This window comes from Crinia signifera, chromosome 5 (assembly GCF_055691185.1).
Source record: "Crinia signifera chromosome 5, ASM5569118v1, whole genome shotgun sequence".
NCBI classification, from domain to species: Eukaryota; Metazoa; Chordata; class Amphibia; order Anura; family Myobatrachidae; genus Crinia; species Crinia signifera.
Window position 1 is genome coordinate 334,201,673 of NC_139221.1, and position 13,701 is coordinate 334,215,373.

Below are 13,701 nucleotides of genomic sequence, written 5' to 3' on the forward strand. Positions count from 1 at the left end.
TAATCCCCGAGTGTCTGGCATATCACTAGTACAGGAGAGCAGGGAGCGGGTGCTGGGTATAATCCCCCCAGTGTCTGGTCTATCACTAGTACAGGAGAGCAGGGAGCGGTTGCTGGATATAATCCCCCCAGTGTCTGGCCTATCACTAGTACAGGAGAGCAGGGAGCGGGTGCCTTGTATAATCCCCCCCAGTGTCTGGCCTATCACTAGTACAGGAGAGCAGGGAGCGGGTGCCAAGTATAATCCCCCCAGTGTCTGGCCTCTCACTAGTACAGGAGAGCAGGGAGCGGGTGCCGGGTATAATCGCCCCCAGTGTCTGGCCTATCACTAGTACAGGAGAGCAGGGAGCGGGTGCCGGGTATAATCCCCTCCAGTGTCTGACCTATCACTAGTACAGGAGAGCAGGGAGCGGTTGCTGGATATAATCCCCCCAGTGTCTGACCTATCACTAGTACAGGAGAGCAGGGAGCGGGTGCCGGGTATAATCCCCCCAGTGTTTGGCCTATCACTAGTACAGGAGAGCAGGGAGCGGGTGCCGGGTATAATCCCCCCAGTGTCTGGCCTATCACTAGTACAGGAGAGCAGGGAGCGGGTGCCGGGTATATTCCCCCCCCAGTGTCTGACCTATCACTGGTACAGGAGAGCAGGGAGCAGGTGCCGGGTATACTCCCCCCACTGTCTGGCCTATCACTAGTACAGGAGAGCAGGGAGCGGGTGCCGGGTATAATCCCCCCAGTGTCTGGTCTATCACTAGTACAGGAGAGCAGGGAGTGGGTGACGGGTATAATCCCCCCAGTGTCTGACCTATCACTAGTACAGGAGAGCAGGGAGCGGGTGCCGGGTATAATCCCCCCAGTGTCTGACCTATCACTGATACAGGAGAGCAGCGAGCGGGTGCCGGGTATAATCCCCCCCAGTGTCTGGCCTATCACTAGTACAGGAGAGCAGGGAGCGGGTGCCGGGTATAATCCCCCCAGTGTCTGGCCTATCACTAGTACAGGAGAGCAGGGAGCGGGTGCCGGGTATAATCCCCCCCAGTGTCTGGCCTATCACTAGTACAGGAGACCAGGGAGCGAGTGCCGGGTATAATCCCCCCCAGTTTCTGACCTATCACTAGTTCAGGAGAGCAGGGAGCGGGTGCCAGGTATAATCCCCCCAGTGTCAGGCCTATCACTAGTACAGGAGAACAGGGAGCGGGTGCCGGGTATATTCCCCCCCAGTGTCTGGCCTATCACTAGTACAGGAGAGCAGGGAGCGGGTGCCGGGTATAATCCCCCCAGTGTCTGACCTATCACTAGTACAGGAGAGCGGGGAGCGGGTGCCGGGTATAATATCCCCAGTGTCTGACCTATCACTAGTAAAGGAGAGCAGGGAGCGGGTGCCGGGTATAATCCCCCCAGTGTCTGGTCTATCACTAGTACAGGAGAGCAGGGAGCGGTTGCTGGATATAATCCCCCCAGTGTCTGGCCTATCACTAGTACAGGAGAGCAGGGAGCGGTTGCTGGATATAATCCCCCCAGTGTCTGGCCTATCACTAGTACAGGAGAGCAGGGAGCGGGTGCCTTGTATAATCCCCCCCAGTGTCTGGCCTATCACTAGTACAGGAGAGCAGGGAGCGGGTGCCAAGTATAATCCCCCCAGTGTCTGGCCTATCACTAGTACAGGAGAGCAGGGAGCGGGTGCCGGGTATAATTTCCCCCCTAGTGTCTGGTCTATCACTAGTACAGGAGAGCAGGGAGCGGGTGCCGGGTATAATCCCCTCCAGTGTCTGACCTATCACTAGTACAGGAGAGCAGGGAGCGGTTGCTGGATATAATCCCCCCAGTGTCTGACCTATCACTAGTACAGGAGAGCAGGGAGCGGGTGCCGGGTATAATCCCCCCAGTGTTTGGCCTATCACTAGTACAGGAGAGCAGGGAGCGGGTGCCGGGTATAATCCCCCCAGTGTCTGGCCTATCACTAGTACAGGAGAGCAGGGAGCGGGTGCCGGGTATATTCCCCCCGTGTCTGACCTATCACTAGTACAGGAGAGCAGGGAGCGGGTGCCGGGTATAATCCCCCCAGTGTCTGGCCTATCACTAGTACAGGAGAGCAGGGAGCGGGTGCCGGGTATAATCCCCCCAGTGTCTGGCCTATCACTAGTACAGGAGAGCAGGGAGCGGGTGCCGGGTATAATCCCCCCCAGTGTCTGACCTATCACTAGTACAGGAGAGCAGGGAGCGGTTGCTGGATATAATCCCCCCAGTGTCTGGTCTATCACTAGTACAGGAGAGCAGGGAGCGGTTGCTGGATATAATCCCCCCAGTGTCTGGCCTATCACTAGTACAGGAGAGCAGGGAGCGGGTGCTGGGTATAATCCCCCCAGTGTCTGGTCTATCACTAGTACAGGAGAGCAGGGAGCGGTTGCTGGATATAATCCCCCCAGTGTCTGGCCTATCACTAGTACAGGAGAGCAGGGAGCGGGTGCTGGGTATAATCCCCCCCAGTGTCTGGCCTATCACTAGTACAGGAGAGCAGGGAGCGGGTGCCGGGTATAATCCCCCCCAGTGTCTGGCCTATCACTAGTACAGGAGAGCAGGGAGCGGGTTCCGGGTATAATCCCCCCAGTGTCTGACCTAGCACTAGTAAAGGAGAGCAGGGAGCGGGTGCCGGGTATAATCCCCCCCAGTGTCTGGCCTATCACTAGTACAGGAGAGCAGGGAGCGGGTGCCGGGTATAATCCCCCCCCAGTGTCTGGCCTATCAGTAGTACAGGAGAGCAGGGCGCGGGTGCCGGGTATAATCCCCCCCAGTGTCTGGCCTATCACTAGTACAGGAGAGTGGGGAGCGGGTGCCGGGTATAATCCCCCCAGTGTCTGACCTATCACTAGTACAGGAGAGCAGGGAGCGGGTGCCGGGTATAATCCCCCCACTGTCTGGCCTATCACTAGTACTGGAGAGCAGGGAGCGGGTGTCGGGTATAATCCCTCCCAGTGTCTGACCTATCACTAGTACAGGAGAGCAGGGAGCGGGTGCCGGGTATAATCCCCCCACTGTCTGGCCTATCACTAGTACAGGAGACCAGGGAGCGAGTGCCGGGTATAATCCCCCCCAGTGTCTGACCTATCACTAGTTCAGGAGAGCAGGGAGCGGGTGCCGGGTATAATCCCCCCAGTGTCTGGCCTATCACTAGTACAGGAGAGCGGGGAGCGGGTGCCGGGTATATTCCCCCCCAGTGTCTGGCCTATCACTAGTACAGGAGAGCAGGGAGCGGGTGCCGGGTATAATCCCCCCAGTGTCTGACCTATCACTAGTACAGGAGAGCGGGGAGCGGGTGCCGGGTATAATCCCCCCAGTGTCTGACCTATCACTAGTAAAGGAGAGCAGGGAGCGGGTGCCGGGTATAATCCCCCCCAGTGTCTGGCCTATCACTAGTACAGGAGAGCAGGGAGCGGGTGCCGGGTATAATCCCCCCAGTGTCTGACCTATCACTAGTAAAGGAGAGCAGGGAGCGGGTGCCGGGTATAATCCCCCCCAGTGTCTGGCCTATCACTAGTACAGGAGAGCAGGGAGCGGGTGCCGGGTATAATCCCCCCCAGTGTCTGGCCTATCAGTAGTACAGGAGAGCAGGGAGCGGGTGCCGGGTATAATCCCCCCCAGTGTCTGGCCTATCAGTAGTACAGGAGAGCGGGGAGCGGGTGCCGGGTATATTCCCCCCCAGTGTCTGGCCTATCACTAGTACAGGAGAGCGGGGAGCGGGTGCCGGGTATAATCCCCCCCAGTGTCTGGCCTATCAGTAGTACAGGAGAGCGGGGAGCGGGTGCCGGGTATATTCCCCCCCAGTGTCTGGCCTATCACTAGTACAGGAGAGCGGGGAGCGGGTGCCGGGTATAATCCCCCCAGTGTCTGGTCTATCACTAGTACAGGAGAGCAGGGAGCGGTTGCTGGATATAATCCCCCCAGTGTCTGGTCTATCACTAGTACAGGAGAGCAGGGAGCGGTTGCTGGATATAATCCCCCCAGTGTCTGGCCTATCACTAGTACAGGAGAGCGGGGAGCGGGTGCCGGGTATAATCCCCCCAGTGTCTGGTCTATCACTAGTACAGGAGAGCAGGGAGCGGTTGCTGGATATAATCCCCCCAGTGTCTGGTCTATCACTAGTACAGGAGAGCAGGGAGCGGTTGCTGGATATAATCCCCCCAGTGTCTGGCCTATCACTAGTACAGGAGAGCAGGGAGCGGGTGCTGGGTATAATCCCCCCAGTGTCTGGTCTATCACTAGTACAGGAGAGCAGGGAGCGGTTGCTGGATATAATCCCCCCAGTGTCTGGCCTATCACTAGTACAGGAGAGCAGGGAGCGGGTGCTGGGTATAATCCCCCCCAGTGTCTGGCCTATCACTAGTACAGGAGAGCAGGGAGCGGGTGCCGGGTATAATCCCCCCAGTGTCTGACCTATCACTAGTAAAGGAGAGCAGGGAGCGGGTGCCGGGTATAATCCCCCCCAGTGTCTGGCCTATCACTAGTACAGGAGAGCAGGGAGCGGGTGCCGGGTATAATCCCCCCCAGTGTCTGGCCTATCAGTAGTACAGGAGAGCAGGGAGCGGGTGCCGGGTATAATCCCCCCCAGTGTCTGGCCTATCAGTAGTACAGGAGAGTGGGGAGCGGGTGCCGGGTATAATCCCCCCAGTGTCTGACCTATCACTAGTACAGGAGAGCAGGGAGCGGGTGCCGGGTATAATCCCCCCACTGTCTGGCCTATCACTAGTACTGGAGAGCAGGGAGCGGGTGTCGGGTATAATCCCTCCCAGTGTCTGACCTATCACTAGTACAGGAGAGCAGGGAGCGGGTGCCGGGTATAATCCCCCCACTGTCTGGCCTATCACTAGTACAGGAGACCAGGGAGCGAGTGCCGGGTATAATCCCCCCCAGTGTCTGACCTATCACTAGTTCAGGAGAGCAGGGAGCGGGTGCCGGGTATAATCCCCCCAGTGTCTGGCCTATCACTAGTACAGGAGAGCGGGGAGCGGGTGCCGGGTATATTCCCCCCCAGTGTCTGGCCTATCACTAGTACAGGAGAGCAGGGAGCGGGTGCCGGGTATAATCCCCCCAGTGTCTGACCTATCACTAGTACAGGAGAGCGGGGAGCGGGTGCCGGGTATAATCCCCCCAGTGTCTGACCTATCACTAGTAAAGGAGAGCAGGGAGCGGGTGCCGGGTATAATCCCCCCCAGTGTCTGGCCTATCACTAGTACAGGAGAGCAGGGAGCGGGTGCCGGGTATAATCCCCCCAGTGTCTGACCTATCACTAGTAAAGGAGAGCAGGGAGCGGGTGCCGGGTATAATCCCCCCCAGTGTCTGGCCTATCACTAGTACAGGAGAGCAGGGAGCGGGTGCCGGGTATAATCCCCCCCAGTGTCTGGCCTATCAGTAGTACAGGAGAGCAGGGAGCGGGTGCCGGGTATAATCCCCCCCAGTGTCTGGCCTATCAGTAGTACAGGAGAGCGGGGAGCGGGTGCCGGGTATATTCCCCCCCAGTGTCTGGCCTATCACTAGTACAGGAGAGCGGGGAGCGGGTGCCAGGTATAATCCCCCCCAGTGTCTGGCCTATCAGTAGTACAGGAGAGCGGGGAGCGGGTGCCGGGTATATTCCCCCACAGTGTCTGGCCTATCACTAGTACAGGAGAGCGGGGAGCGGGTGCCGGGTATAATCCCCCCAGTGTCTGGTCTATCACTAGTACAGGAGAGCGGGGAGGGGGTGCCGGGTATAATCCCCCCAGTGTCTGGTCTATCACTAGTACAGGAGAGCGGGGAGGGGGTGCCGGGTATAATCCCCCCCAGTGTCTGGCCTATCACTAGTACAGGAGAGCGGGGAGCGGGTGCCGGGTATATTCCCCCCAGTGTCTGGTCTATCACTAGTACAGGTTAGCGGGGAGCGGGTGTCGGGTATATTCCCCCCCCAGTGTCTGGCCTATCACTAGTACAGGAGAGCGGGGAGCGGGTTCCGGGTATAATCCCCCTCCCAGTGTCTGGCCTATCACTGGTACAGGAGAGCAGGGTGCGGGTGCCGGGTGTAATCCCCCCCAGTGAGTCTGACCCTCACTTACTGAGCAGCTCCTCACTGAGTCAGCCCGGTTACTGAGCACCTCCTCCCTGGGTCAGCCCGGTCACTGAGCACCTCCTCACCGGGTCAGCCCGGTCACTGAGCACCTCCTCACGGGTCAGCCCGGTCACTGAGCACCTCTACACTGAGTCAGCCCGGTCATTGAGCACCTCCTCACCGAGTCAGCCCGGTCACTGAGCACCTCCTCACCGAGTCAGCCCAGTCACTGAGCACCTCCTCACTGAGTCAGCCCGGTCACTGAGCACCTCCTCACTGAGTCAGCCCGGTCACTGAGCACCTCCACAATGAGTCAGCCTTGTCACTGAGCACCTCCTCACTGAGTCAGCCCGGTCACTGAGCACCTCCTCACTGAGTCAGCCCGGTCACTGAGCACCTCCTCACTAAGTCAGCCCGGTCACTGAGCACCTCCTCACTGAGTCAGCCCGGTCACTGAGCACCTCCACAATGAGTCAGCCCGGTCACTGGGCACCTCCGCACTGAGTCAGCCCAGTCACTGAGCACCTCCACAATGAGTCAGCCCGGTCACTGGGCACCTCCTCACTGAGTCAGCCCAGTCACTGAGCACCTCCTCCCTGGGTCAGCCCGGTCACTGAGCACCTCCTCACCGGGTCAGCCCGGTCACTGAGCACCTCCTCACCGGGTCAGCCCGGTTACTGAGCACCTCCTCCCTGGGTCAGCCCGCTCACTGAGCACCTCCTCACCGGGTCAGCCCGGTCACTGAGCACCTCCTCACCGAGTCAGCCCAGTCACTGAGCACCTCTACACTGAGTCAGCCCGGTCATTGAGCACCTTCTCACCGAGTCAGCCCGGTCACTGAGCACCTCCTCACCGAGTCAGCCCAGTCACTGAGCACCTCCTCACTGAGTCAGCCCGGTCACTGAGCACCTCCTTACTGAGTCAGCCCGGTCACTGAGCACCTCCACAATGAGTCAGCCTTGTCACTGAGCACCTCCTCACTGAGTCAGCCCGGTCACTAAGCACCTCCTCACTGAGTCAGCCCGGTCACTGAGCACCTCCTCACTAAGTCAGCCCGGTCACTGAGCACCTCCTCACTGAGTCAGCCCGGTCTCTGAGCACCTCCACAATGAGTCAGCCCGGTCACTGGGCACCTCCGCACTGAGTCAGCCCAGTCACTGAGCACCTCCACAATGAGTCAGCCCGGTCACTGGGCACCTCCTCACTGAGTCAGCCCAGTCACTGAGCACCTCCTCCCTGGGTCAGCCCGGTCACTGAGCACCTCCTCACCGGGTCAGCCCGGTCACTGAGCACCTCCTCACCGGGTCAGCCCGGTCACTGAGCACCTCCTCACCGGGTCAGCCCGGTCACTGAGCACCTCCTCACTGAGTCAGCCCGGTCACTGAGCACCTCCTCACTGAGTCAGCCCGGTCACTGAGCACCTCCACAATGAGTCAGCCGGTCACTGAGCACCTCCTCACTGAGTCAGCCCGGTCACTGAGCACCTCCTCACTGAGTCAGCCCGGTCACTGAGCACCTCCTCACTGTCAGCCCGGTCACTGAGCACCTCCTCACTGAGTCAGCCCGGTCACTGAGCACCTCCACAATGAGTCAGCCCGGTCACTGGGCACCTCCACACTGAGTCAGCCCGGTCACTGAGCACCTCCACAATGAGTCATCCCGGTTACTGGGCACCTCCTCACTGAGTCAGCCCAGTCACTGAGCACCTCCTCACTGAGTCAGCCCGGTTACTGAGCACCTCCTCACTGAGTCAGCCTGGTCACTGAACACCTCCTCACTGAGTCAGCCCTGTCACTGAACACCTCCTCACTGAGTCAGCCCGGTCACTGAGCACCTCCTCACTGAGTTCGCCAGTTTACTGAGCAGCTCCTCACTGAGTCAGCCCGGTTGCTGAGCACCTCCTCACTGAGTCAGCCCAATCACCGAGCACCTCCTCACTGAGTAAGCCTGTACACTGAGCACCTCCTCACTAAGTCAACCATGTACAGCCCCCATGTCGTCAGATACTATGGATCCCCCACCCTCTTTGATACAACTGTGGGCTTCCTACCCCTACAGATGCTGCCCACCCCTGAGTCTGGCAGCTACATTGGTGATGTCCTGTCCTTGGGACCTGTTGGGTTCTGCAGAGAGAAGCCCTGCAGATGGCAACACCTACATGGACTTTGAAGCAAGACGCTACCGGTTCCGATATTGGGAGGACTTGTGGCTTCCTGAGAACAGAGGGGATCTCCCTGCCCAGCATGTCTCCATGTGTCTCACAAGGGGAATCCATGACCTACAAATAGAATTAGGTCTCTGTTTTCTTCTGTACTTTCATTTATTAAGTTCTGTCCATTCTGCTAATAAACGTAATTTCAGCAATTTATGGAGGTTTCCGGTGATTTGTACCAATGGCTGTAGCACCACCGATACAGATATACAGGGGGATAGGAAGCGGACGCACCTGGTGGTATCTAGTGTCAGATCTGTCAGAGATCCTGGGATACAGACCATCACAGGTCCACCAGGGGACACAGACCCAACAATATTCCTTCAGCCCCCATACCCTTCCTCAGAACAGCTCTGGCAAAATGACCCCCAGTCTGGATCTGTGTAGGAGACCCCAAACTATGAGCCTAGGCACCCTGGGGTCCATGAGACTCTTGTACAGGTGCCGTTGGTTGTTGTTCCAGGACCAAATCAAATTATGGTAAAAATGATAAACACAACCCATGCTAGAGGCTGCCAGTGATAACACACGTGTATCAGAAGCACAGACGGGTAGACATTGTCTAGGACAACAGTGTAGGGCCACACCAAAAGGTCAACGGGGCCAAGGTCGAGACACGGAAAGGTCATGAGTTCTTCACTTTTTCATTGTCAATACCTAAGCACAAAGCACATACTCCAAAATAGTCTCCCACCTCATTCTCCATGGTAACAATACTGATACTCTAAGGCACCGGGTAACAATGCTAATACTGCAGGACACCAGGTAACAATATCGATACTGTAGGACGCCGGGTAACAACAGTTATACTGTAGCACACCGGGTAACAACATTGATACTGTAGCACACCGGGTAACAACACTGATACTGTAGGACGCCATGGTAGCAGTACTGATACTCTTGGGCACTGGGTAACGATACTGATTCTCTAGGGCGACGGGTAACAATACTGATATTCTATGGTGCCAGGTAACAGTACTGATACTGCAGGACACCAGGTAACAATACTGATACTCTAGGGTGCCGGGTAACAATACTGATACTCTAGGGCACCGGGTAACAACATTGATACTTTAGGATGCCATGGTAACAATACTGATACTCTAGGTCCTAGAGTATCAGCATTGTTACCCGGTGCCCTAGAGTATCAGCATTGTTACCCGGTGCCCAAGATAATCAATATTGTTACCCGGCATCCTAGAGTCTAGGATGCCGGGTAACAATACTGATTTTCTTGGGCACCGGGTAACAATGCTGATACTCTAGGACGCGGGTAACAACACTGATACTGTAGGACGCCGGGTAAAAATACTGATACTCTAGAATGCCGGGTAACAATACTGATACTGTAGGACGCCGAGTAACAATACTGATACTGTAGGACGCCGGTTAACAATACTGATTATTTTGGGCACTGGGTAAGATAATGCACGAGACGATGAGAGCAAAGTTTTTGGCATGTATCGTGCTGAGTTTATCAGCTGGGGTCCCGGTACAAGTCCTGGCCTACTGCTGAGAGAAGTGCAGGACTGATTTGAAATAGCGCAGCAATATGCCTATGACTGTAGAAAGCTTAATACCCGATGGTGGAGCAGTGCCGCTGGGTAGATGCTGAAATGCAGCTCCCCGAACATATTCTATTACCAGCTCTGGAACCAATGACCCAGCCTACCGTGGTTCCCCTCGTGGAAATCACAAAAAATTCTACAGTTATATAAACGGGAAACGGTTAAGGAAGGAAAATGTTGGCCCAGTAAAAAATAAGCAGGGTCCCCTGGTAATAGAAGGAAAAGAGAAAGCGGAATTATTCAATGAATTTTTTGCTTCGGTATTTACAAGGGAAGAATCTTCAGAAGATCTCCCACAGATTAAATGCTCGGCTCTTGATTGCTCCCAAACTGAGTGAGGAAATTGTCATGAATAGATTACAGAATCTAAATAGTAACAAATCTCCTGGCCCGGACAGAATACACCCTAGGATAATAAAATAATTGAGTTCTGTCATAGCACTACCATATCTGATATTCGGGGAATCAATAAACTCAGGGATGGTACCAAGGGACTGGCGCATAGCTAACGTAGTACCAATATGGAAGAAAGGTAGCAAAACTAACCCTGAAAATTATAGGCCGGTCACCAATACATCCATTGTGGGGAAAATATTAGAAGGAATAATAAGAGATAGTATCCCAAAATTTTTAGAACAGGAGAAGGTGATAAGTAAGGCTCAGCATGGGTTCATCAAAAATAGATCATGTCAGACTAATTTAATTAGCTTCTATGAGAAAGTCAGTAGGGGGCTGGACTTAGGGAAATCTCTTGATGGAATACTGCTTGATTTCGCTAAAGCTTTTGACACAGTGCCTCATAAAAAGTTATTAATGAAACTAGGAAATTTAGGGTTAGGAGATAAAAATTTGTAAATGGATTAAAAACTAGTTGCACAATCAGGGACAGAGAGTGGTGGTAAATGGCATACATTCCAGCTGGGGTAAGGTCCAAAGTGGAGTCCCGCAAGGTTCAATATTCGGACCCACCTTGTTTAATATATTCATTAATGATATTGGAAGTGACATAGTGAGTAAACTTGCAATATTTGCAGACGACACAAAATTAAGTAAGGAAATTAACTCAGGAGAAGATGTGGAAACACTACAAAGTGACCTAATAAACTGTAAAGGTGGGCGGAATGGAGGAAAATGCAGTTTAACATTGAAAAATGTAAAGTAAGGAACATAAATGAACAAGCTACTTATAGGCTAAATGGAGTTATTAAATGGAATTCTGCTGTAGAGAAGGACTTGGGGGTCATCATAGATGATAAATTGGGTAATAGTGCACCCTGCTCAAGTGCAGCAGCAAAAGCAAACCAGGCACTGGCATGCATTATAAGAGGTATGGATTGAAGGGATGCCAATGTGATAGTGCCTCTGTACAAGGCATTGGTGAGACCACACTTCGAATATTGTGTTCAGTTCTGGGCACCGCACCTTATAAAGGACATAAATGAATTGGAACAGGTACAGAGAAGGGCGACTAAGCTAGTAACAGGTCTGGAATCACTAGAATACAAAGATGGGTTATACCAGGCTGAATATGTTCTCACTGGAGAAACGGAGGCTGAGAGGTGATATTATTAGTATGTACAAATACAGGATTGGGAATCACATGGAACTGGGAGATGATTGGTCAGTAACAGGCCTATACTTAGGACACGCGGGCATGTACTGAGGCTCCGGGAAAATAAATTCCGTACTGAATTAAGAAGAGGATTCTTCACCATTAGGGCAGTAACATTCTGGAACTCATTGCCGGTGGGGTGGTTACAGCAACTACTGTTAATGAATTTACATCAAAACTGGCCACTAAGGGAATCCTATAGCATACCTCCCAACTGTCACGATTCCGTCGGGACAGTCCCGATTTTCGGGTCCTGTCCCGACGTCCCACCCGCGGCAGGCATTGTCCCGCTGCGGGGGGTGGCAGTTGGGAGACCCCCCAATCTAGTAGAATAGACGCTGTGCGCATGCGCACAGCGTCTATTCTCGTATGAAAATGAGGTCGCGGCTAATTAGCATAAGCCGCGCCCTCATCGCCGCGCGAGCGCCCGAAAAGGGGGCGGGGCGTATGCAAATGAGGGCGCAGCTTATGCTAATTAGCCGTGACCTCATTTTCATACGAGAATAGACGCTGTGCGCATGCGCACAGCGTCTATTCTACTAGATTGGGGGGTCTCCCAACTGCCACCCCCCGCAGCGGGACAATGCCTGCTGCGGGTGGGACGTCGGGACAGGTCCCTATTTCATCCGGACACAAGTTGGGAGGTATGCTATAGATATGACTTATGCAAGTCAGTAGTTACAAGTCAGATAGGTTGGATTTGATGGACTAACATTTTTTTTAGCCTAAATGACTATGGGCCTTATTTTGGTTCATTCTTTTTGACAAAATCCTTCTTAGATGGACAAAACCATGTGCACTGCAGGGGGGCAGATGTAACATGTGCAGAGAGAATTAGATTTGGGTGAGTAATTTTGTTTCTGTGCAGGGAAAATACTGGCTGCTTTATTTTTACACTGCAATATAGATCTCACTTTGAAGTAAAACCCCACCCAAATCTAATTCTCTCTGCACATGTTACATCTGCCCCACCTGCAGTGCACATGGTTTTGCCCATCTAAGAAGGATTTTGTCAGAAAGAATGAACCAAAATAAGGCCCCATGTTACTATGTTACTATGGTAATATGTTACTATGTTACTATAATACTATAATACTATGGTACTATGTTACTATGGGCCTTATTTTGGTTCATTCTTTCTGACAAAATCCTTCTTAGATGGGCAAAACCATGTGCACTGCAGGTGGGGCAGATGTAACATGTGCAGAGAGAATTAGATTTGGGTGGGGTTTTACTTCAAAGTGAGATCTATATTGCAGTGTAAAAATAAAGCAGTCAGTATTTTCCCTGCACAGAAACAAAATTACTCACCCAAATCTAATTCTCTCTGCACATGTTACATCTACCCCCCTGCAGTGCACATGGTTTTGTCCATCTAAGAAGGATTTTGTCAGAAAGAATGAACCAAAATAAGGCCCTATGTTACTATGTTACTATTTTACTATGGTACTAGGGCCCTTATTCTGATCGGTGCGGAAATTCCCGCATGCGGACGTTCCGCCGATGTTGATCGTCTGCGCATGTGCAGGCGATTTCGCCGCACGGATTCTTTATACGCCGCACAGGGGGCGTAGAGGGGCGTGAGGGGCTACTTAGCCTCATTACCCTATGCATACGCCCCCCGTTTCATGGGCGTTCCCATGCAAACGCGGGGCGTATGCATGGTAATGAGGCCGTGACGCGTGGGTACGGGGCGGGCATCTGACATCGCCGGATGTCAGCTGCCCGCCCCCATACATGATTTCACACGGACAAGTGTCCGTGTGGTCTTGTGTTGCGGGACCTGGTGGAGCGTGCGGCCCTGCATTCGATGTTCGGCGACCATCGAATGCAGGGGCTGCTCCCAAGACGGAGGAGGCGTATCCCCGTCCAATTTCATGCGGATCACCACATATCCGCGTACGGACGGAGGTGGCGATCCGTATGGAAGGCGGGGATTCGCCTGCACGGTTGCGGCCGCATATTCTGATCGGGCCGCACCGATCAGAATAAGGGCCTAGGTTACTATGTTACTATGTTACTATGTTACTATAATACTATGGTACTATGTTGCTATGGCCCTTATTCTGATCGGTGCGGCCCGATCAGAATATGCGGCCGCAACCGTGCAGGCGAATCCCCGCCTTCCATACGGATCGCCACCTGCCGTCCGTACGCGGATATGTGGCGATCCGCATGAAATTGGACGGGGATACGCCTCCTCCATGGTGGGAGCAGCCCCTGCATTCGATGGT

General features: G+C 54.0%; 1 protein-coding gene across 2 annotated transcripts in view; it reads left to right on the forward strand.

The window, feature by feature from the left end:
* The window catches only part of LOC146079796 (uncharacterized), a 45,488-nt gene extending 37,058 nt beyond the window's left edge, over positions 1–8,430 (forward strand). For both annotated transcript variants that reach the window (XM_083186439.1, XM_083186440.1), the window contains exon 9: positions 8,134–8,430. In XM_083186439.1, coding sequence (XP_083042565.1) covers positions 8,134–8,150 — 17 coding nt within the window. In that variant the 3' untranslated portion in view covers positions 8,151–8,430. The remainder of the gene's footprint in view (positions 1–8,133) is intronic.
* The last annotated feature ends 5,271 nt before the right edge of the window (positions 8,431–13,701 follow it).